At 40.1% G+C, this 26,319-nt stretch overlaps 1 protein-coding gene across 1 annotated transcript in view; it reads right to left on the reverse strand.

Moving 5' to 3' along the window:
• grb14 (growth factor receptor-bound protein 14) overlaps positions 1-26,319 on the reverse strand; it is a 148,715-nt gene that overhangs the window by 53,383 nt on the left and 69,013 nt on the right. Inside the window, exon 4 of the mRNA XM_073047430.1 lies at positions 9,179-9,335. Coding sequence (XP_072903531.1) covers positions 9,179-9,335 — 157 coding nt within the window. The remainder of the gene's footprint in view (positions 1-9,178; positions 9,336-26,319) is intronic.

Below are 26,319 nucleotides of genomic sequence, written 5' to 3' on the forward strand. Positions count from 1 at the left end.
AAGAGTTACTTCCCTTGTACTTGATTCTCAAACCTGCACAACCCTAATCACTACCTCGGTACATCAACACCATGGTCAACTTGCACCAAAAGGATGTAGCTCCAAATGCATTCTTCCCAACTAGAAAAGTAGCAATTATTCATGATTTTCTTAAACTGCTCATCTAATTCAGTGGGCCTTGATGCTGCTGCAAGTTTTTCCAGACTACAAGACTAAGTAACAAAAATTCCCAATTGTTCCCACAAAGCTGCATCCTCAGCCTTTTACTCCACTCCCAATACATTCATAACTGGGCAGATTCTCAAACTTTCTCTACAATTTGTAGTGACATAATACACTGAATTTCAAATCACAAGACAGTACAGGAAGGAGATAAAGTGCCAAATGGCACGGTGTCATGGTAACAACCCTTCCCTCAGTGTCAACCAATCAAATCAATTGGTCATTGACAGTGCACTCTTCCATTTACATCAGTGGTGCTGATACCAAATGTGTTCAAAGTTCCTCAGACTGAACATCACCAATATCCTTTTGGGCCACAGAAACCATGGCCAACACACCTATTTCCTCAAGCTAAAAAAAAAACTGACATGTCCTCTGATCCTCAATTTGTAGCCCATGACTACAAGGGAACTGAAGCACATCACAAAACAGGCCACGCTTCTCACTGCCTCAGTAAAACAGCCAGCATAATCAAAGTTCCTGCACATCCCGGACATTCTCTTCTCCCCCCTCCCCCCCAGGCAGAAGATACAGAAGTCTGAAAGCATACTGTAAGGCTCAAGAACAACTTCTATCCTGCTATTGCAAGACTATTGAACAACTTTAGTATGCCAAGATGGAATTGACCTCAATCTACATTATGGCCTTGTATCTTATTGACTGCCTGTAATGCATTCTGTAACCAACACTTTGTATTCTGTTATTGTTTTACCTCTACTTCAATGCACTATTGTAATGAAATGATCCATATTGATGGCATCACAACAGTTTTCACTGTACCTCTGCACACATTAATAAACATGTTTTCCAGTATAACTATTCCTTGCATCCACTTTCCTCTGAAAGAAATTTCATACCTGCTATTTGCTTCACATCTCCAGTTTTGATTTTAAACTCTTACTAATGCAAAAGTCACTATTTGGCAAGATAGAGGGGTAGGAAAAATAACAAGGAGACTTTTGTACAAGATCTGTGACATCGAATTCTGTGCAAAAGATGCTATCAAATGAGGTTGTTTTGGCAATGAAATTAGATATTGGAAAGCTCAGTGTAGAGATGCCAAACCTTTAATATTGAAAGCACATAGCAATTGAAGCTGAATTCAGACCCCCAATAGAAATCAAGAGTGTAGAATCTGTGGAAGTAGCATTTTGCAATAAACAAGTGGCAGAGAATAAAAAAGGGGAAGTGAAGTCAGGGATTATGAGCATTATGGATTAGCCACAAGTGGTGGCATCGCTGTGAAAATAATTCTGGTTCATCTATCAAACTCACCTGTTGTGCATTTAATTTTTCAGTAGTATTTGAATAATCTTGTGTATATTAATTTAAGCATTGCTTAATTGAGTTATGTGCCCAAATACATGAATTGCATATGTCAACATTTACTCAGAGTGGCGAGTGCGTGAAATGGGCTGCCGGCAAAGGTGGTGGATGTGGATACAATAGGGTCTTTTAAGAGACTTTTGGATAGGTACATGGAGCTTAGAAAAATAGAGGGCTATGGGTAAGCCTAGTAATTTCTAGGGCTGGGACATGTTCAGCACAACCTTGTGGGCTGAAGGACCTGCATTGTGCTGTAGGTGTGTTTTTTAAAAAAAAAATGTTCTAACATGCTACTATGTGATACATGTACACCTTGGTAAACACCAAGTTAGACCTGCACTTCAGACTCCCTTAGATAAATTTAATGTTTTTAAGTTACCAAAAAAAAAACACCAGAAAGTTTCCCAGAATTATTTTAAGTTTCCAGCAGCCTCAGAGGTCACTGGTTTTAGCCAAAACGTTGCTCAGTTAATTTAAAAGTAGAATGACGGGAAGATATCCTCCAATACCTCATACCATAATCAAAATTATCTTCACTTAGTTACCATGTTTGAACAAGTTTGGAATTTATTTTACCTGCTTAAATATTTGCCAATTTGCTGTTACAAACTTTTAAAGAGCCAATAAATTTGGATGTATAAACGACATCCCCACCTTTATCAAAACCAAAAGCTAATCTTACCCCCCCCCCCCCCCCCCGACGACCACAAAACCCAAACTTTCAAACAAGCTACTCAGCAAGTGGCCATTGTCTGAACCACCTGTAGAGGCTCCAGTACCATGAACAGAGTAAGAGGTGGCTTTTAAAGTGAGGCATGAACAAATTCTTATGCAAGGAAGAATCTGTTTTCACAATGTTTGAGTACTTTTAACAATCTCGTTCAACAGTACATGCAACCCGTGGACTGCGCTAAGCCAACCAGATGATTCTTAGTTACTCAACCTAGAATTGACCTTGGATGGAATTCACATCCTCAGCCTTTCTCATCTCCATTTTCCATTTATCCCATCTGTGTAAATGCCAGGAAGTCAGGTCATTCTAAAGAGAAATGGCCTTAAAACTAATCCTTGTAGGATCAATTAATAATCTGCTTCTCCACAGAGCAGTGAACTGATGATGCTTGACAATAAATGATCATTTATGTTAGATCTTAAAAGGCCCAAGGTATAATAGCAGCTATTTGAAAAGAGGGGAAGTAGTGAGCTAATACAGGAATTGTCCATTCCAACTCTCAAGGGACCATTTCATTTTCCTGCTCTTTTGCCTGAAAAGCCCTTCAAGTTTGTCACTTCCGTTAAAATTTGAATTTGTACATCCACTCTCCAGTAGTTCATTAGATCTTGAAGTGCCATCATTCATGCTTCCATTGGTGTAACAGCACCAGGGGCAACATCCCAATCAAGTTCTTCCAATATTTTGAACTAAATTCTTCTTTTCCTATTCCCAGATAATTAAACAGATTGAAATCAAGCTCAACATGCCCTTTGTAAATACCCAATTCTTTTTCCACATCTTCAGTTCCCTTAGTCTTAACTGCATTTTGAATAAGCCGGTTTGCTGGAGCTTTCATTTATTATTTTGGCACACATGTTCACATAAGCAAGGATTTTCCAAAACATTTCAATGTTTACCAGCTGATCTATCCTGGGCCCAGCATATCAATGGAGTTACAAAGGCATAACAGTGGTCTTCTTTCATTAGTTCAAGATTCGGTTTGTCAAAGACAAACAAATTTCTATAGATGTACCATGGATAGCATTCTAACTGGTTGCACCACAGTCTTATTGGGGGGGGGGGGGGGGGCCTGCACAGGATCAAAATAAGCTCGAAGAGTTGTGAAGTTAATCAGTTCCATCATGGGCACTGGTCTTTATAGCATTCCAGTACTGATGCCTCAAAGACAGCATCCGTCAAGGGGACCCATCACTCAGGGCATTCCTCTTCTCATTACTACCATCAGGAATGTACAGGAGCCTGAAGGCACACCGATTCAACAATAGCTTTGCCTCTGCCACCCAATTTCTGAATGGACATTGAACTCAAACACTACTTCTCTCCCCACCCCCTCCAACTTTTTGCCCTACTTGAAGAGCATTGATAACGGTTGGGGTCTTAAAGTCTGCCCAGAAGCCAATGGCAAATCATTTGCAGAAAAGTTGGCCAGGAACAATCATGGTCACTGTGATTGCCTACATCAGGACAGTACATGACGATCATCATTCTGCAAAAGGCACCATCCACAAAATGCATTGCTATAAATTGGCAAAGCTTGTGTGGCATCATATCCAATGCCTATGGCATCTCCATGCACCCACTGTCCCTGTTTCTTAAAGCAAAATCCTTTTGTCATACAAGACTGACAAGTTGACACTTATTCCTTTAACACTGGAATATTCTGGCAAATAGTGCAATGGGAGGACCATATACCACAGCAAATCAGAAAAGGCTCACCACCACATTCAAAGTCGAAGGTGATCAGGGATAGTGAACAACACCCACATCCTACACATAAATGTCCTTCAACAGTATGATCAAACCCTCACTGGCAATATGGTATATGCAATGTCACTGCTTCAGATTTTGTCAAAGATTAAACCTAATTTTACCAACTTAAATTTGTCCACTTCCCCCTTCCCACGACTACTGTTCAGTCTTGTTACCAAATTTAATCCTCTTCCTACTTACACTTCAATCCTAGTGATTAATTTTAATTATATTGGTTAAGATTGGGTAGCAAGGATGAAGCGAGTCTGTACTGAAAGTGGTGAAAAGCACTCCTTCCATCCTCTAGCCTCCATGTCCCATTTGGGGAAGGTGAGCACCTCTAGAAAGATTTGCCAACAATCATGGTCATGGAAAGACCATGATCACCTACAGTACATGACAGCACATTACAAATGAAAAAGGAAATGTACAGTTGTTTGTTCAGTACAATTTTCTTCACTGCAAAGTCAAATTAATGCGCTAAGTGAAGGATGCATCAGATTCTTACCAGATGGTACTAGATGTTCAACAACATCTGCACCAATGCAAGGTGAGCACCAATATGACCAAGGGTCCAGTTACCAGGCAGTTGAATAGAGTTCATAAGTTTCCAACTTGGAGATCTAGAGATGCTCAAGTGAATAAATGAAGGAAGTTTTTCCAGGATTGTCCAATACAGACAGCATCTTAAGAGTTAAGGAAAATGTAGGAAGCTTTCATCTACACAAATTCTTATCAGAAATGTGACTTTATCCCTACAGATGCCACCCTTTCCATTGGTTTGTTTGAAGGCAGTTTTTGAAGTTATTCCATATATTTGACTGTTTTAATCAATTCAGATTAAAGTTCAGATTAAATTGAATTCAGATTCAGTTTTCAGAATAGAAAACTGCCAGGTTTGGGGGGGGGGGGGGGTGGAAAGAAGAGGAGGAAACCCTGTTCTATTTTAAAGCAGCTCTGCTTAGGTAGACACGACAGCACATGACCGGGGGGGGGGGGGGGGGGGAATCATTAGATTTTCAATAAATTTCTTACACTTATTTGCTCATTTTTAAACTTGATCAACTGACCAAAGGATTAAAAGACAGTAGTAGATTAACTTCAGGAACACGTCTTCAGATAGGAGTATCTACACAAGAATGTAGAGTTACTTATCACTGAAAAACCTACAATTCAGCAGCATGGGTCATTTACTGGAGAAATAGTCAGTTACAAGTCCTTAATTATTGGTGTTATCAAAGTGTTTAAAAATGAGGAAGTTTAAACATACACAAACCTAATAATTTCTCTTAGAAAGACAGATTGCCAGCTATACACCCCACCTGATTGTCGACAAAATCCAGAGGTTGCAAAATGACTAATAGTATTAATAAACCTTAATTTGATGAAATATCACTAATGACTAACCACCCACCAGCAAAAAAGGATAAAGTTGTTCAGAATCCAGAATATGGCTTTGTACTTATTTGGACAATGACCACCAAAAATAGCTTCACTTTCATGAAGATCTTCAAGTGTAGCTTATACAAATATTTCTATATTAAATTCCAAGCACTGCAAACCATATGTTTTAAAGTTGAACAAGAAAGTTGCTGTTCCCATCTAAATTACACTTGAGGGTTTAAACTAGGCTGCGAAGGGCAGGGCACAGAGCTGATGAGAAAATAAGGATAATATTGCAGCCAATGAGAGCAAACTTGTTCATAAAGATAGGAGTACGACAAGAGGAATGTTTAAACTAAATTTCTTTCTATGCAAGAGGGTTGACTGAGGAGGCAGATGAATTCTGGATTGGCCAAGAACTGGGATATCATAACAAAAACAAAATGTGACTAAGAACAAGATTAGCAGCTAAAATGTTCTGAGATAGAGGCGCTGCTAAGGTCAGATGCCTTCATTAAAGAGGACAAGCTATTAGAGGATTTTCTTGGGGATTTATCACCCAATGAGGCCATATGGGTAGAATTAAAACAAGGGAGGTCACAAATGGGTTTGTGTTGTGGCCAACCACCCCATTCCCCCCACCCCCAATAGTCAGAGATGTGGCGATCACAGCTGGTTTTAAACATAATAGGGGAGTATAGGACAGTGGACCCCAACCTGGCATTCACAGACTGCCTTGGTTAATGTAGAGGTCCATGGCATAAAAATGATTGGGGACCCCTGAATTTGGGGGCGGGGGGGGGGTGGAATGAGAGAGAGAAAGATGTTAACTTCCCTGATATTGAATGGGCCAACCATAGTGCAAAAGACACGTTCCAAGTAGAATGTGCGAAATGCTTCCTTGATCAACATAGAGGAAAAGTTCTGGAGAGTACACACTGGAACTCCTCCTCAGGAATGAGTTAGAAGTGGCAGAAGTATCTGTCAGCACACAGTTTGGGTTCAGTGACTTTATGTTTTGACATAAAGTAGTACGGAGAGGAGTTCACAGCTTCAGGTCTGAATTGCAGTAGTGAAAATCTGAGCCATCAAGAGACTGAATGGAATCTCAACGTGGTTGATTGAATGAGATTGTTTGCAGGGAAATGAACATTTGCCAAGTAGTAGACTTGAAGGGGTTTCTGTAGTACCAACCTTTGGAGACGGTTTGATGTGGGATAGCCAGTTTTCTGAGAGAAGTGGTACCTGAAATCTTATTGTTCAAGAGGGTAAATGAGTAAGGTAGTGGATTTCTCTAAACTTTAGCCTGCCATGAGCAGCCTTGCTGATCAGGAAGTTTAGAATGCATGGGATCCAGGAAAGATGGTGGAATGGATTCATAGATGGCTTAATATAGGAAGCAGTGATGGTTTTGGGGAGTTTCTCAATCTGAAGCCCTGCGTTTAGTAGTGTGCCACAGGTCTGTGCTGGGACCTTTCATTTGTAATTTGGATATTAATCTACAGGATGTGATGAGGAAGCTTTGATGATGCAAAATTATGAGGGGGATCTTGATCAACTAGGTGTGAGCTGAGAATCTGCAAAGTGTCTGATACTGTATTTTAGGAAATTAAACAAGGCAGGACTTGTACAGTGAATAGTAGAGCCCTGGTGAGCATTGGTAGAAGTGGGAGCGAGAAGCACAAGTGCATAGCTCACTGAAAACAGCACCACAGGCTGACAGTATGGTTGGCAAACTGCACTTCAGAGCATAGCATTTAGGAACTGGAAGGATATGATGCAATTATTTGATACTGGTGTGATTGTATCTGGAGTGTTGTGAACAGTTTTGATTAGTTATAGGAAGGACATTTAACTAGATAAGATGCCCCAAGCAAAGCTTATTGAGAAAGTGAGGCAGTATAGGATCCAAGGGGACGTTGCTTTGTGGATCCAGAACTGGCTTGCCCACCGAAAGCAGACGGGTCATATTCTGCATGGAAGTCGGTGACCAGTGGTGTGCCTCAGGGATCTGTTCTGGGACCCCTACTCTTCGCGGATTTTTATAAATGATCTGGATGAGGAAGTGGAGGGATGGGTTAGTAAATTTGCTGATGCCAAAGATCGGAAGTGTTGTGGATAGTGTGGAGGGCTGTCAGAGGTTACAGCAGGAGCCGAGAAGTGGCAGATGGAGTTCAACCCAGAAAAGTTTGAGGTGGTTCATTTTGACAGGGCAAATATGATGACAGAATATAATGGCAAGACTCTTGGCAGTGTGGAGAATCAGAGGGATCTTGGGGTCCAGATCCATAAGACACAAAGCAGCTGCGCAGGTTGACTGTGGTTAAGGCGGCATACAGTGTATTGGCCTTCATCAACCGTGGGACTGAGTTTAAGAACCGAGAGGTAATGTTGCAGCTATATAGAACCCTGGTCAGACCCCACTTGGACCCCACTGGTCACCTCACTACAGGAAGGACATGGAAACCATAGGAAAGGCACAGAGGAGATTTACAAGGATGTTGCCTGGATTGGGGAGCATGCCTTATGAGAATAGGTTAGGTGAACTCGGCCTTTTCTCCTTGGAGTGACGGAGGATTAAAGGTGACCTGACAGGTGTACAAGATAATGAGAGGCATTAATCATGTGGCTGAAATGGCTAGCTCAAGAGGACACAGTTTTAAAAGTACTTGGAAGTAGGTACAGAGATGTCAGAGGCAAGTTTTTTTTTTTAAAAAGTAAAGAGTGGTGAGTGTATGGAATGGGCTGCCAGCAGCAGAGGTGGAGGCAGACGATAGGTTCTTTTAAAAGACTCCTGGATAGGTACATGGAGCTTAGAAAAATAGAGGGCTATGGGTAAACTGAGGTAGTTCTAAGGCAAGGACATGGTCAGCAGAGTTTTGTGTTGTGCTATAGGTTTTCTATGTTTCTAGAAAGTGCAGAGAATATTCACCAGGATGCTGTTTGGGGTTGGAGGCCCAAATTACAAGTTGCATAGACTAGGGCTTTATTTCCTGGAGTGTAGAAGATTGAAGGGTGCCCTGCGAGATGTATAGGACCATGACGGGCAGAGATAGGGTGAAAGCAGTCTTTCTCCGGGGAGGGGGATGGTAAAAAAGGTCAAAGTTTAAGACCAGGGCAGCTTCTCAACACAAAGGGTGAGATGTGTTTGTACTGATTTGCCAGTAGTAGGGAGGCAGACATTATCCAGGTACCTGTCTAGATCTCTTAAAAGATGCTGGAGATTTACAGAGTTATGCAGGCAATGAGCCTAGCTTGCTGGACAAGTGTTGACATTAACCACTTTGACAGAATCTGTGTAAACAGTGGAAAAAGCCTGCTTGTACTTACACCAAGGTTTGGGTTGGACAACAACCACAGGTTAAGGGTGAAAGGTGACGTTTAAGGGGAACACAAGGGGAAACTTCACTCAGAGGGTCATGAGTGTGGAATGAGCTGCCAGTGAAAGTGGTGCATGCAAGGTCGATTTCACTATTTACCAAGTTTTGATAGGTATATGGATGGGGGGGGGGGGGGGGATATGGAGGGCTTATGATCCAGGTCAATAGCAGCAGGCAGTTTAAATGGCTCAGCAAACACTAGATGGGCCAAAGGCCTGTTTGTGTGTTGTACTTTTCTTGGACCAACTACGAAAGCCATTTCCATGCTCTATAATGCATTATATTCTCATGGACAACACTAAACAATTTACAGATATCTACTGAGTATTACATAGAAAAGATGTAGCACTAATTTGTATATGAAAGTATTCAGTATGCTTACCTATGCCCATATGAGTCAATTGCTCAATGATAGTCCAGGAACCATCATGAACACATTGATTTTTCGTTATTAGCAGCTGACACAAATCTCGAGCTGCAATGTCACTTGGCACTTCCAAAGGGTGACTGCTGCCATCTTCATTAAATACCTTAATTACCTGGATACAAAAAGATAACCAACTAAAGTGAAATTGTTGGTCATATTTTGCTACTTACCTACATTCACCTCACTGACAATTGTAGTGGACAAATCCTTCAGCATCCTGTTTAATCTCTTTAAAATTCCTTCACGTTTTTGATTTACAAAAGGATTATACAAATCAATCTTTGAAGAGCAAAAATAAACTTGGCTGCACATGGACCATCACATCAACTATTAGGTTTATTATAATTTTAAATTTTATAAAGCCATTTCAGAAATTAGCAAGATAGGCTCTTTAGCCACCTCAAATTTTCCCAATTTACTCTCAATCCTGTTATGTACTTGGAGATGAGAGAAATGATATTTTGACCTACTGTCATTAGTTGTGGACATTGGTTAAAGTCATTGTGCAGGTAATTCAGAATTAGGACGTGCAAGTTCAGCCTCAAAAGATCTAGTGCTGCTTTAACTTTGTTGACAATTAATATCAGTTTGACTTTAATAACATCTTGTGAATTTTACCTAATAAACTGATACTGGCCCTTATTGCAAATATAGGCAGACCTAGATTACATTAGCTTCCCTTTCTCTGCAAGCCACTTCTCACCAAGTCACAATCACCATCAGAACTGTTATCTACAGCAAAATCTTGTTTATACTTACAATAACACTTTTTGTTTCATTCAATAATCACCAATTAAGCCAATTGAACATGCTGCTTTTGAAATATTACTAAGTTTGAGAATTTGCATAAAGTAGGATCACTACAGGTCATGACATTTAAAACCGGAGTCCATATAGACTACAAAACCAAGCTTGTTCTCTTTTTAAAAAAAAAATTAAAATGGACTGTTGTGGCAACCCACTTTCAACGCAGGCGAACCAGCTCACAAATAGCCAGCACGCGGGGGGAGAATTTGGTACTGCGCCTCTGACGTCATTTCCGCCCGGAGGGGGCGGGCGCTAGCGATTAAATGCCAGTGCCGCGAAGTTTGAATAAACTAGCCTCGAAACGACTTACCAACTGCGTGTCGTTATTGCTACACACAGCGCTACACTGCCATGCAAGTGATCTTATACTCTTAGGCCTGAATGCTTTTGTCTTCTACCAAGTTCTTAATTTTTAGTTCTAAATTGCTGATGTTATTTTTGTGGCTGCACGTCTTTTCAAATGAAGTTATCCACCATTAACAAAGTAGAACACAAAGCATCATCTCAAGTACACAGCTCTTAAGGATACTCCTACTCAATTCAGATGGAAGAAAAACCCAATTGTTATGACCACTTTCAAAGCAAAAGTATACTGGAAATTCATTCATACAACTAATTGTGTCCCAATAAATGGTTCTGTTAACCCAAAGCTTAACTTGAGGAATGATGCTAGTGTTGCCATCACTTGCCAATGTCTAATTAAAAATATTAATTGCACTAATGTCAAGGGCATCAGTACAGATGTCTGCCAAGCCATTAAGATAGCATGTAATCATTTTAGTCTAAAATCCATTTTCAAAGCAATCACATGGGCTACATTTTTATAGCAATATCAAGTTGATATTACAACACTCCAATTGAAGCATTAACACAGCAAGATGTTATTGTTTCTGGAAATGTGGAGAATTATCAAATGTAAACTTAATACACAATCTATCCTTTACCAACACTGGCATTAATTACTTCAATTCTGATAGGTGCACAACTAGAAGCAAGCAACTTCACCTGTTGATACATTTCCAGTCAGATTAAGTTTCCACCTACTCCACACTTGCAATTCTAATAACTTGTACATGGCAAAGTATGCACATTGCATTGTCAGATTTGGAAAGATTACAGGACAAATTCAGCTATGCAAATACTGAATGAAACATTAGTTTTCATTTGAAATTAACTTTCGATCAATATTTTAATCTCATTTTTGCTGACCTGCAGCAAATTAGACTGCTGCATGTTCACAAGAACACCCAGTTAAAAACAAAACTTCAAAAATGGGAGTCAGAGATACACAGAATGGAACTTTTAGTGCAACTACAGCTTCCTTCCTGACAGTTCAGTGCCTTTCATGGACTCATCTAAATATTCAATTTTACCTGGCTTAACCACTTCAGCAGCTCATTCCAGGATTTGCTGTGTAAAGCTGGTTCAAATCTCACATTTCTCCCTCAGTGTGCAGCTGTGCCATCCAGATTTGGACTCTCCAACCAGAGGACAAACTGACCAACTAAATTATCCATACCGTTCATGGTTTTTCATAAACTAAGGTCACTCCTCATTCTCCTGCATGTCATGGAGTAAAGATGCAGGACAGCCAATCCCTCCCTTCACTCAGGCCTTCTAGTCCAGGCAGTATAACTTCAAATCTCTTCTGCACCCCACCCAGCAATTCAACAGACGTAACATTATAGCTTACAAAACCATTCTTGATTAGACCGAGTACCAAAGCAATGTTAGATCTTGTCCCCCAGTTCCATCTACCAGCATTCCTACAAAGGCAGGCAAGGCTTACAGACCATCCTCACTACTCTCAAGCAACAGTTCTCAAGTACACTCCAGTTTTGTTAGCAACTGGCAAAGATCAATGAAGCACCATCTCTTGAAAGGTCTGATTTCTTCTACGGCCTCCCATAAAGACCAGGAATACATTTGGTCAGACACTGGGATTGCACAGCTGTGAATCTTCCCTTGCAATATATTCAGACCTCACTATTATCCTCATTTCATTGGATATTCTCCTTCGTAACCACCAAAACAGACATTAAATCTCAGCCATCTCCTGTAGCTCTATGCATCGGCAGCCCTGATAGTCTTAAGCAGACCTAGTCTCTCCCTGGCCATCCTTTTACTGTTAATATAACTGAACCACTCTTCAGATCACCTTTAACCCAGTCCATCAATCTCATGCCTTTTAGCCCTCTTGTTTTCTTAAGCTGTTCTTAAACTTTTCACATTTAAAGGATTCATTCTGTTGGCCAGAAGAAACTACAATTTACACTTGGATTTGATGAATCGGGGACAGGGAGTGCAATTGCTGTTTCCCCCACATTTTGTGGACTCTGAACCGATTCCTACTCTGGAATAATCTGATCAGAGCAATTGAATGTGGACCAACAGGCTCCGGGACAGCTTCTTTCACCAGGCCACCAGACCACCAGACCAATTAACTCATGCCGATTTGACTGTGTTTCTATGTTACACTGACTGTTCTATTGTAAATTACAGTGATTGCACTTTTAGACAGATGTAACAAAGATGTTTACTCCTCATGTGAAGGAGGGCAAGAAATAAAGTCAATTCAATTCTGGTAATAACCCAAGGCCATTCTCAGGTGAGTAGCTACTTATTATGCAACATACCAGACCTACCAAAGGAGCAATCTATCTCGTTTATACTCTGACTGGTCCAAACCAGTTGAATGAAGTGACCCAGAGAGTTGAAAGACATACACAAGGCTAGGTAGGGTGTGGACAGCGATAAAACACTGTTGGTTGCAGCACTGTACATGAACCAGTAAGGTGATCCAGGTAGATCAGGTGACCTTGAGCCCAATGGGATGGAGATGTACCAGTTCAACTGATGAGGAACACAAGAGTTAGGAATTCTAAATATGCAGAGGTGCTAACTCTCCTGCAACCAGAGACCAACCACAAACATGTGGAGATAAGGGCCGGCATAGTCTCCTTCCCTGGGTAATACATTCTCTTCAGGGACCAACACACAGGTAAGTTTGTGGAACCACGTGCTTTTAGATGAGACAATAAAGGTTACTTGTCGGTAAATAGATTCTCTGTGCCCGAGTGATTCTTGTAACAATTCATACCCAACAGCCTAAAAGTGATCGCACCTTTTCCTTAGAACTTCTCAGCCAGCATTTCCTAGAAAATTTACAATTCATCCTAACATTTTTAAACCTACTGCTATTAAAACTAATAGAAATCATGGTCACTGGACCCAGAGTGTTCCCAACTGTTACTCTAATTACTTGACCATCTTTGTTCCCCAATATCCCATAATTGCCCCTTCCCAAGCAGGAGCCACAATGTGCAAAACTAACCTGGATGCACTGCACAGTACAATTGCTTGCCACAATCCCCACTCCCCTGCACCCCTACATACAGGAGCCTCTCAACGCAAATTAAAAACATCTAGTTTGATCCACCAGGTTGAATATGGGCCAAGGTTCATATTAAAAGCTTAATGTATTTAGTTGTCTTAGGGGAAAAAAGAGACAACTTAAAGCCAGGGGTTTCCAGCCTTTATGCCTTGGACCAATACCATTAAATAAGGGAAACCCTGTTCCATGCCTTAAACCTTCCAAACTACACATCTGGGAGCTGACTTGAGTACTGCTAAAGTACAATGAATTTACATAGCTAAAACTTTCAAAGTCCTTGAATTTTATTTCCCTTCCTTCACAAAGCCATTAATGTCAATTATTGATAGTACTGTTATATGGGCACAATTCAGCCTTGCTTAATTGTCAACATTAGATTTGTTGATCATTACTTTAAAACTAATTCTGCAAATGATAATGTTACGTACCCGTGACAGTGGTACCCTTGTCATTTATACTGGACTTGAGGTAATGGTCTTGTGATGGTGGAGTGATGTCATTTTCCTGCCAGTAGAGGTCATGTGACAGGTGTTTTTTTTAAAAACAGGGTATAAAAGGAAGACCCACCCTGTCAGGTGGGGCAGTTCGTGGCGGGATTTGCCAAGCTGACTTCATGTCCCCTGCGTGATTTAACGTGATGACGCAGTTTAGTTGAAAAATGAAGTTTTATAAAATGCCTAAAGTTTAAAAGGTCATTGCCAGCAGTTTCTTTGCTGGTGGAGAGTGAAGATAAAAGTTTGGATGATAAAAATCGAGGAGAATCGATTTTCGACGGTGGATTGGTTTCGACCTTATTTAATCCTCATTCGGAAGGATTTCGTTGCCTGTTCTCGTGTTAATCTTCGCTGGGATAGCGGGAGATTGAGGACAGAGTGTGGAAGAAGAGGTTAGTGCCATTAAACCATTACGTTTTATAAAATTCTTCGTGGGAAAGTTCGACGCCGGGGATAGGACAACGACGTGGAAGAGAATTTAAATCGCCTTAAAAAGTCTCTCCTTTTAAATGGACTGTGAGCTTTTGAACTTTCGGCATACCGCTTTAAAGAACTGTTTTTTTTTTCAATACCGCTTTACAGACTGTTTGATCTGCAACGCTATTAAGATCTGTGAATCTGCCGCACAGCAGCTGAGTTCCGTTTAAGCTAATGTTTGTTTACTTTTGGGGGGTTGGTTTTCAGTGTTTAATAAAGGTGTTATTTGTTATGAAAACCCTTGCCTAACTCATATATATTTATTGTTGCCTGAATACGTAACAATAACTATTCACACGTATTACTACCAAAGATCATTTTAAAATTCCAGAACACCAAATTCCAAATGAGATTCTCAACAGTTTGATGGGTCAAGAGTGAGCTTTGAAGATGTTGATAACTTCTGCCTCCATCTTCATGCTAATTTTGTAAAGATACAATCTTGCAAATATTACTTTCCATCCTCCCCTCAACCTTGACAAGCTTGAACAGATGACAGCACACAAAACCCTTACTCATCTCCCCCCAGTCAGGGAGATGTGAAACCAAGGGAGCAGGTGGTGGGTGGTCGTATGAGCAGCTGGTGCCCATCACAAATTCTGGTTATGCGACCACTGGTATCAGGCTGACAATCTCTGAAGAGCATTTATAATGGCTGGGGTCACCCGTTTGGTAAGGGCACTACCCGGAAAGCAGCAAAGGCAAACCACTTCTACTGAAAAATTTGTCAAGAACAATCATGGTCCGAGACCCTGCGACACATCACATAATGAGCTCTGATAGAATGACAAAGCAAGCTTGAGATAGGCTCAAATGTGCCAGCAAGATCCAAGAGTGTATGTCCCATTTGCAAAAAGGAAACTAAATGGGGACTGGGCAGCATTAGTCACTGAATACATTTGATTATGTGCACATTTAGAGGGTATATACACATACTGTACCTAATTTACACATTCCCTACAAGCTCCAGTCTCAACTCTTCCTGAAGATTGAACAATGCTACTGATGAGCCCAATACCAGTGGCACTGTTTACATGTTAAAAATTCAGAATGAGGACCAATAGTAATGCAGACTCACTGGGCCAAATGGCCTGTGATGTACAAATCAAATTTTTGACAACGTTCCCTGCCTAAACCAAAGGGCATCAAAATGTACTGAAGATGGCAGCATGTAGCAGAATAACCAGGATCAGCAAGTAGAACAGCACAACTACTGATGCCATGAAAACAAGTTTAAAAAAAGCCAGCATTTAATTACAACTTCCACTATCTAGCTTTGAAAAGCAGAAGAGTTAATTGCAACAAGATCAGACCAGACATAAATATTGACCTTTTGAGGCAATTTTTCCTTCAAACTAGGACTGGCCTTCACTCAGATCACTTCAAATGAGCTACCCAGATTTAACAAGACACGAGAAATATTTTTAGTTACTGAACTATGTACATGACCTAGACTAAACATACACAGAATAAAGAGCCAAAGTATAGGAGATCAAAATCCCAATTTTTTGTTCCAAAATTGCATACATACTGACAATTACATATTTAGCAATGTTTGCCAAAATGGTAAGAGTATTTTTTTGGAAAAAAATAATACAAGTGTTTCCACATTCATTGCAGTAAATTAATGTTTCCACATTCATTCCACATGTTACTACTGCTACAGCACTGGGTTGAAGTTATGCAGAACACAAAATTCAAAAACCAGTGGTTAAAAGTTTAGTGACAAAAGCTCCATCATTTTCCAAGCTGAAAAAGGAATATTTGAGCAGGTCTTCGCCTAATGTTAAATCAACCACAAGTTATTCTTGCTTTTCAACTGATTTGTTGCTAATTGACTGTTTAAAAATTAATATTCACAATAATAAATTCTTGGTTACAATGAATAGGGAATCCATTTCCAATCTGAAACACTGATTAGAATTACACAGGAAATTCCATTTTCGAGCAGCTCTTACTCACTCATTGGGTTGAGGGAACATTGTAGCCGTGTCCCTTGTTATGGGCATCTTCACAATAAAGTTGGTTAATAAATTGGTAGATTTTAAACAATTCTTGCTTCCAAAACCTAATTCTCAATTTATATCATTGTCATTACATCAAGGCACTTTCAACATTTTTATTTCATTCATCAATACATTTAGTTACCTTTTAAGTGAACTTGCTTCCCAATGCATTTTACCTCATTCCTCAGACGTGGTTTTGAATCTACATTTTAATCTTTAATCAGCCATCCTAATATCCGATGTGGCTTACCAACACTTGCTCGATAGCACTACAATGATTTATTGGGACAGATCCCCGAACCAGTCCTTACACTTCATGATACATTGAAATCCTAATTAACAGCACAACCATTAGGATGGTACAGTTTTCCACAGGTCCCCCTGGCCCTCTGCCTGGAAAGCTTACATATTAAAGTTGCCAGTCAGGGTGTATTACTTTACTTAAACAGTTAAGAGGCAAAGAGAGAGTGGAGAACCAGAGATATTCTCCCAGGGTGCAGATGGCTAATACAAGCTGCCATAATTTTAAGGTGATTGCAGTATTAGAAGAATGTCAGAGGCAAGTTCTTTACAGCGGTGGGTGTATAGAACACCCTCCCCAGGGGTGGCAGGAGAGGTAGATAAATTATGGGCATTGAAGAACCTCTTCATAAACATATGGATGATAGAAAAAAATGGAGGGCTACTGTATGAAGTAGGGGAAAATTAGATTAATCTTGTGTAGGTTAAGTGTAGACTAACAAAATTGAGAGCTGAAAGGCCTGTACTGTGCTGCTCTGAATGAAGGAAACAAACCATGGGCAAAAGTTAAATTTAAATTCAATTTAAATAGCTAACATGAATGCACTTTGTCTTGTTAAATACAAAAAAAAAAGCCACAATTTCATTACATGTGCCCTGACTGTTCCAGAAACCTTGCCTATGATAATCAAGGCTTCAATGGCCCAGTATGACACTTCAGCTTGCTGCCTGAGCTTCTGCTGAGCTCCCAGCGTAGCAAGCTGGGAGAGGCCAGGCTCTAAATTGGGGTTCCCAACCTGGGGCCCATGGACCCCTCAGTTAATAGCTAGGGTCCATGGCATAAAGGTTGGGAACTCCTGCTCCAAATTAATGCTGCCGTTTGATGGAAGGTGATTTTTTAAAGACACATTTGATTAGTCCAAAGAGCTTCAGTTTTATTAAAATACCAGGAATAATTTTAAACTTTTTGCAAGATCTCTTCTTTAAAGCTGTAATTTTGCCCACATTCTTGGGCCAAGTGCTCCAAAAGCAATCCACGACTTGCAAATTAGAACACCAGGCTGCGGAATAAAAACACAGGACAAGGTACCTCAGGCAGAATGAAAGGTATTCCAATGAAGTGATGCACTTCCAATCAAGTACCAACCTGACTCGGGTACTCAAACCATGGAGCCAACTTTATAAATCGGTTCAAATACGCTCCACCCAAGCCAAACTGCATACGTTTACTGTACATCAACCCCTACCAAATACAAATGAAAACTCCGTCATAATGTGAATGAATATGAAATTATATGAGTTGCAAGGTGTTTGCCCCATGGAAAGTCAGCCTAGCCTGACATCCCACACCACTAGGTTCAAGAATAGCGATTTTTCTTTAACAATTTGATTCCAAAGCCATGTGGTGTAACCTTAATCACTGTTCAGCAACACTAACCTCTGCACTGAAGTACAGCACAGAAACAGGCTCTTCAGCCCATCTATTCCTTGCCAGAACTATTTCAACTGCCAACTCCTTCATAGAAATCTACAGCACATTACAGGCTCTTCAGCCCATAATGTGGTGCTGACCATGTAACCCGCTCGAGAAACTGCCTAGAATGATCCTACTGCATAGCCCTCTTATTTAAGCTCCATGTACCTATCTGAGAGTCTCTTAAAAGCATCTGCCTCTACCAATATCGCTGGCAGTGCATTCCACCAAAATACTTAACCCTGACACCACCCCTCCCCCCATACCTACTTCCAAGCACTTTAAAACTATGCCTCCTTGTGTTAGCCATTTCAGCCCTGGGCAAAAGCCTCTGACTATCCACATGATCAATGCCTCTCATATTCTTGCACACCTCGATCAGGTCACCTCTCATCTTCCACTGCTCCAAGGAGAAAAGGCCGAGTTCACTGAACTTATTCTCACAAGGCATTCTCTCCAATCCAGACCACATCCGTGTAAATTTCCTCTGCACTCCATAGTATCCACATGCTTCCTGTAGTGAGGTGACCAGAAATGAACCCAGTACTCCAAGTGAGGTCTGACCAGGGTCTTGTATAGCTTTATCTCCTCATGACTCTGGAACTTCAATCACACAGTTGATGAAAGCCATCACACATACACTTCACTGTCAACCTGTGCAGCAGCTTTGAGTGTCCTATGGACACAGACCAAGATTGCTGGATCCTCCACACTACCAAGAGTCTTATATTCTGTCTTCAAATTTGACCTACCAAAATGAACCACTTCACTTATCTGGATTGAACTCCATCTGTCACTTATGTTCTGATGTTCCACTGTAACCTCTGACAGCCCTCCATACTACCCAAAACACCCCCATCATCAGCACCCTTCTACTTCCTCATCCAGGATAATTCAAAAAAACAAAGCGGAAGGGTCCCAGAACAGATCACTGCAGAACACCACTGGTCAAAGTCCTCCATGCAGAATATGAACCATCTACAATCCTTCCTCAGGATCTTCAACAACTTGAAGGACTCACTAGGTTACCTCTAACCCTTTCTTGAAAGATTTGCAACCTGCCAATCCTCTGGTGCTTCTCCCATCCCTATTGATGATGCAAAGACCATTGCCAGAGGCTTAGCAATCTCTTCCCTCACTTTCCACAGCAGCCTGGGGTACATCTCGTCTGGTCCCATCAACTTAACCCAATACCTTTCAACAGCTCCAGCACATCCTCTTTCTTAATGCCAATACTCAAGCTTTTCAGTCCACTGCAAGTCATCCTCACAATTGTCAAGGCCTTTTCACTCGTGAACACTGAAGTGTAAGTATTATCAAGTACCTCCACTACCTCCTCCAGCCCCATGCACGTTTCCACTATTGCACCCAAGTGGTTCCATTCTCACATGGCTCATCCTCTTGCTCTCCATACACCTGCCCTGGGACCACAGCCCTCCTTACCACTGCAACAAGTGTTGGAACTCAGCAAGCTAGACAGCATCTATGAAAGAGTCAATAGTTGACATTTCAGGCCAAGACCCTGCATCAGCACTGGTGGACCATCCATGTACCTATCCAAACTTCTCTTAAAGACTTTAATTAGCTCAGATGGACTATTTGTGCTGGCAGCTCATTCCACACTCGTGGTTTCAAGTGAAGTTTTCCCCCCTCATGTTCCCCTTAAACTTCTCATTCTTCACCCTTAAACCATGACCTCTGGTTGTAGTTCCCGCCCAACTTCAGTGGAAAAAAGCCTGCACTTACCCTAGCTACACCCCTCTAGAATCTAAAGATCTACAATCTAAAGAATACAGTCCCAAGCTATTAAGTCTTTCCTTACAACTGTCCCCTAGACCTGGCAACATCCTTAATTTCCTGTTCTTACAACCTGTTACATCTTTCTAGCAGGTAGGTGACCAAACCTGCAGACAATACTCCAATTTAGGCCTCACCAACATATACAGCTTCAACATCCCAAGCTCCTGTTCTCAATACATTTACAAAGGCCAATGTGCCAAAAACTTTATAATCCCATCTACCTGTGATGACACCTTCAAATTATGGACCTGTATTTCCAGGTCCTCTTGTTCTACCCCTTAGTGCCCTATCGTTCACTGTATAAGACCTATCATGGCTGGTCCTACTAAAGTGCAAAACCTACTTGTCACTACAATTAACTTGTTCTAATTCTCTCGTCTCCCCCAGCCCCCCGTGAATGCTGCTTCTGATGCCACTACTAGAGTTTTGTTACATCTGTGTAGTCATGCAAATATGTATATGAAAATAAACTCAACTTTGCAAAGCCAATTTCCACAGTACAATTTAAGAGGAAACCACTGCACCAACTTCTCAAAAGCATGATCACTGTGTCCCACTATTCAGGAGGTAGCCTTTAAGATTGCTAATACTGTATTTAGTTAAGTCATAAACAGACGTAAATCCACTATGAACCAATTGAATGAAGCAACTTGGAGCTTATGGGTTATTTCACTTTTCAAAATCACCTCACATACAAATGGAGTCCCTGTAAGATTGTAAAAGGCAAGATTCCCCCCCCCCCCCCCACTGTAGGAGTATTGAAGAGAACAATTACATAGTTAAAACCACACCAGGACAGGCACATGACTGACTGAATTTTCAGCATGTGTGTGCACTGCTCTAGATTTCCAGCATCTTCAGAATCTCTTATTTACAAAAGTTAGAGGGATATGGAAAAATGCCAGCAAATGAGACTAGCTTAGATACTAATCTTGGTTAGCATACATGAGTTGAACTGATAGGGCTGATTTTCATGCCATACAATTATGAATAAGGAAAACAGAGGCCCAAACTAATGTATTGAACTTTTAAATTCAGGGATCAGTTTCTTTTAATCACCATAAAATGAAACTGATGAAGTACAGTGCCAAATTAGATCTTAAGACATTAGACAGGCAAGTCTTAACCCGAGAAATCTGGTAGATGCTGGAAATCCAAAGCAACAAAATGCTGTAGGAACTCTGTCTCATTTCCCTAGATGCTACATGACCTATGGAGTCTATATTTCTGGTCATGACACTTCTTCAGGACTCAACCACGAAAGCTTAAACTTGCCTGAAGACTGAAGGGTAGGAATTCAGAATGGCCTGTGATTTATTGTTGTGAGCCACAATATTTATGATTTAAACGGAGACCTGGTACAGGTATCTGCTCAGTGCTCCAGTGTATTTGTTGCCGAAGTGCCAAATTCAAGTTAATATTGCCAATGAACAGTTGCAAATTTAACAGTGGAAGAATTTCCATAATGAGCCACCTAAAGACAAATCACCATTTGACATTTGTTTTCTTTCTAGCTGGTCAATTTTTAATTCCAAGTTTGGGTTAATGCTCAGTGGATTAAATTATGTCAAGGTTAATTTTCCCCAACCAAAGATTTAAGATCAAAACTGAGTTCTGAAGCGTTTGCGATCTAGTTGCTTCTGATAGATTTGGTGGTTTTACATTCCTTAATTTTACAGGAATGTATTAAAAATTACAACACAAGTGACACCTAAACTTTTGAAAATCTCCTATTTGAAAGAATGCAATGTAATTGGAATGACTTTTTTTTTTAAATAGAGAAATGTTTCTGCACTGCATGCATTTGCTTCTAGATGCCAGCAAAAATACAAGCCAAGTTTCAGCTGTGTGCGTTCATGTGAATAAGGGGTTCAAGGTGAATTAGTGATCAAGTGGCCCCTTACTGACAAACCAAAAACATTTCACCTTGGGCCTCTTGGCAGCACGTTTTAACTGGAAGCAGCATTTCTGATCTGGAGCCCAGTCCAAAGACTAGAAGGATCAATTCTCAGTAGGCAATTGTATGTTTGGGGAGAGAAATTGGGAAATAACGAATGTAAGGATTACAAGCCGGAGGGAAAAGGGAAAGCAGCATCAGTTTATCAATCCTGGATCTTAAATCGAACACTTATAGATGAGCCACAATAGCTCCACCCATCAAACCTGTCCAATATTCCAAATTATTCCGTCGAGTTGTGCAAAAATTAGCTGTAGTACCTCAGAAATGTCAATCATTTGAAACTTGACAAAATAGCAATTTAATACTGAATTTCATTCATTTTAATCCAGCGCATTTCATCAGCACATCCTCAATTTCAACCCATCACATAACAACCCTTTTACAGAACAGTCGAATAGTCATCCCGTTGTACTGTTGAAGGGTTCGGAATCGTTCAAAATGGAAAATTGAATAATTTAATACGCTGAGACTTCCTGAAGGCAACTGCTAAGAATTGACAGAAAATGTATTTATGGTCTTACATCGCTTTCACTGTCGATAGTACAACTATCTAAGATATCACAATTGTTTGGACAGGAGATGCTGTGTGGCATGTGAAACTGGCTGATAATCCATTTTTAAATTATGCCATTAATTATGGATTTGACCATCCTGCGGAGGATTAATATTTGAACAACCTATTATGTCAAGAAATTAACTCCCATTCTTTGGAGAAAAGTTGGTAGGAGCATTTCCATTGTTTCTTAAAAGGACTGCTTTCCAAAAACTGATTTGGGAGCCAATAGTAAAGCTAAGTTCCGATGCTTGCCGATATATCACAGATAAATGTGTACCAGTGTCAAGTGTGCAATTTCAAAAATATTCTTTGAAAAAAAAGTGAAGATGCTTATACACGAAACCAAGATTTTTCATTTAGCCTTGTCCAAAATTAATCCTAATTTCACCCATTAGTAATTAGGCCTGGAGCAATTTGAGTTTCATTTCCATTTGAGCCAAAGCCAGTCATTTCGGGAAACTAATGATTGGAAATCACTCTGCTCCAGGCAACAGTTTCAGAATGCCTAAAAGGCAAAAATAGTTCCGACTCAGCACTGTGCGGACTTCCCTGGTAATGTGGAAAAATCTTAGCTGAAAGTGGAAGATCATTGTAGAGTGGAAACAATGAGCACCAGCACCAAAGAGTCAAGGTATATGGAGCCAAACTTTACTGAATATCCATCCTTTTCAATTTTGTTGATGTCATCTATACACTAATTTTCATTTCTTATGTATACATGACAAAGCACAATTGCAAAATCAAAAGAACAAAGGCAACTTGTTCTCAATCTCAACCCAGCGGGATTCCACAAACTCCATTCTTGTATCACTAGTGTGCACCACAAGAGGGAACAAAACAGGAGTACACCTGCCCACACCCAACCGAAACACAAGTCACCTGTTAATAGCTGCTAAATTTAGATTGGATTCTCAATTCAAATCATACAAGACAGGCTTGAACAACAAGCAGACCAGAAACCTGGAACAATGAGAACTTTAGATAACCATCTGCATCAAGACTGGCCAGTTCTGCCTGTCAACCCTTTTCCTTTATTTATTAGGGCTTACATATCCCTAATGGCCACTGATTACCTCTAGAAAATTCCCTTCGTTTTACCCAAAGGACATTCTTCAGCATCTCTTCTACACAAATCAACTTTGGTGAAAGGTCTTTTATTAGGAAACATGAAGATTTCAAAAATGTTAACTGCTTCACTTTCCAGGGCTGCTCAATTCAAAGCAACAAAATGCAGGAGGAACTCAGGTGATTCAACATCTATGGAAATGAATAAACAGTCAACATTTCAGGCAACGTCTTTGATTGTTTATTTCCATAGATGCTGCCTGACTTACTGAGTTCCTCCAGCATTTTGTGTGTTGCTTTGGATTTCCAGCATCTGCAGAATCCTAACTTAATTTGTTGCTCAGGATTCCCCTTCTAGCATTTTCTAGTAAATGTTACTAAAATGAGCTTCATTGGTATCAATAGATCTTGCTCTTGGATCAACACATGCCTGAAATGGCACCTAGCTACCAATACTGCATATTACACAATGGATACATGCAGAAAATTTGAAAAGCACACAGTCCTGAAATTGTAACTCTGCATTGGCACCTTGTGGGAAGTATATCCCATCCTTATTAATGCCACATCTTTATAACTTGCACAATTTTAGTTTAGAAATCTTGTTCACAAACTAACATTTAACCAATTCAACCGAAAAATGTGACAAATAGCAGCAAATACTACAACAAATCTCAGTCACAAAAACCATAGTAAATTTGTTTACACTGGCATAGCTAAGATCGTCATGGTTTGGTGACAGATACAATAGCCAACTCAGTCAAACTAGATTTGAGTATGGCAAATTACAATTCTGTTGTCAGTTGCTCTAGCATTTACATACCTTTACCATGAAATGCAATCAAATCTTGAAATATCAAAGTTAATAGACAGGTTAGCAGAACATTCTATGGTACATGGCACCAAAAATTCAAAGCTTTTGATCAGAAGTGTAAATAGATACCCATCAACTTTTCATGAAAGTAGTGATAAGTGACAGGAAAAGTTTGTCTTAGAATCTGGCATTGCTATCTCTGGCCAATAGGGGGCACTGAACATTGCCAATAATGAAAGTGGGTGCCATGTTAAGTGCCTAAAATAGAAGCAGTCTGACCATATGCTGTGCCGATTAACATGGAAAGGACTTCTTTACTTAACCTCTTGCCTGCATTCAGTAGCCCAAAGTGCATTTACCCACCGTCTCCCCCAATGAAGCATTGTGCAAATCAGCAGCAGCACAGATAGCAAACCAATTCACAATTAACAGACCTCAAATTCTCCAGAAGAACCAAGCACAAAGTCCTCAAACTTAGTTCAAACTTTGGTCAGATCAGAAAATTCATCGCAGTCCCTACAAATGTTTCTCGTTCACTAGAACTCAACTTCTAATGTTGTAACTGAACACTAAAAGCTGAAGTTAAACACTTCATAAAATGTAATATTAATTCTATGTTCTTGAGTTGCAACAGAATTGAGAATTAAACTTAAAATTCCACAAATTACAAAGCTCTTGGTCATCAAATAGTTAAGGAGTTAGCTCAAGGGTACATTTCTGAATTCTGTATTTAAGCACTGGAGCCTGGTAGATTAGAACAAGGATATTGAAAAATGAAAATATCTTACCCGTTTTTGCAGGATAAGTGGAGTGATTGCAGGCAACGTCACTCGCCGGGCATACAAGCTCATCTCTATTCTTTGGAAAACAACTACTAATCACAGAAAGCCCATTTGAAAACTCTTGACATGGCTGCTTGCAAAATACTGAACACTATATTCTGCTATTGCAGAGGCAGTAATCGAAGCACCGAGTTAAGGATTATCATCCCACTTGTGAATACATCCTTTAATTTCCATCAGCATAGGACTGGACAAATCAGCAGCCAATCAAAGTCACCACAAAGATCCTCCTTTGCCCTTGAAAACAAATTTGAACTGTTTATGCTTTCAAAGCAAGAACACAAATTTCCTGTCTGCTAAAGAGCACAAGTCAGTTGCTTGTCAGGAAATTCCAGTTTTAGTTCCTTCAAATACAGTAGTAAATACACATGAACATTTAATAGCTGAACTTCCTGGCATTTTGGCAATTGTTTGAAATTCTGCACAAGGGTTCTTAGATTTCATAAAACATTGAACAAAGATGCAAAACAATTATGGCAAAGTACATTCAATTTTACAACTGCCTACAAATTTCCATTACTCAAAAGTTGGCATTTAACAATGAGTATGTGGTTCTATCACCATGCTTAAAGAGCCAAAACACATTCTGGAAACAATGAAGTGATTTAATTTCCTCCAACACTCTCCCCCTGCAGAAAATAGGCACATTACTTACAACTAAAGCACAATCCATATTTGCATACAATTTAAAGTGAACAATGTACTTTATACTTTGTCCCTATTCATACAAATCTCCCCAAAATATTACTTACACCTCAAGCAGCAGCAAAAATACAACTTCCAAGTTTCATGATAATGGATTTAAGTTTCTGCTACGATAACAAGCCAAAATGAAACCACTCAATTTTTTAAAAAAATAGACCCAGTTAGCAATGGTTTATAGCATAGCAGCAACTTAAAATGGCAGAGGAATTTGGTTACATACAGTTGCAAATTATTTAACTTGATAAGGCAGAAGCTGGCCTGGAATAGGTGCCATTTCCATTAGACCACAAGTATGCCAAGTAACTTGCCAAGAAAATGACAGCTGAGAACTGACATTAAACTGACATCTCCATAAAGACAAATGGATAAATTAGCATCAGTATTACTAAAAGTCAGAAAGAATATGTTGCGAGCTTCTGAAAGCCCATGTCATGACAAAAATCACTCTTATCCTCCAGTTCG

This window comes from Hemitrygon akajei, chromosome 5 (genome assembly GCF_048418815.1).
Source record: "Hemitrygon akajei chromosome 5, sHemAka1.3, whole genome shotgun sequence".
Lineage (NCBI taxonomy): Eukaryota > Metazoa > Chordata > Chondrichthyes > Myliobatiformes > Dasyatidae > Hemitrygon > Hemitrygon akajei.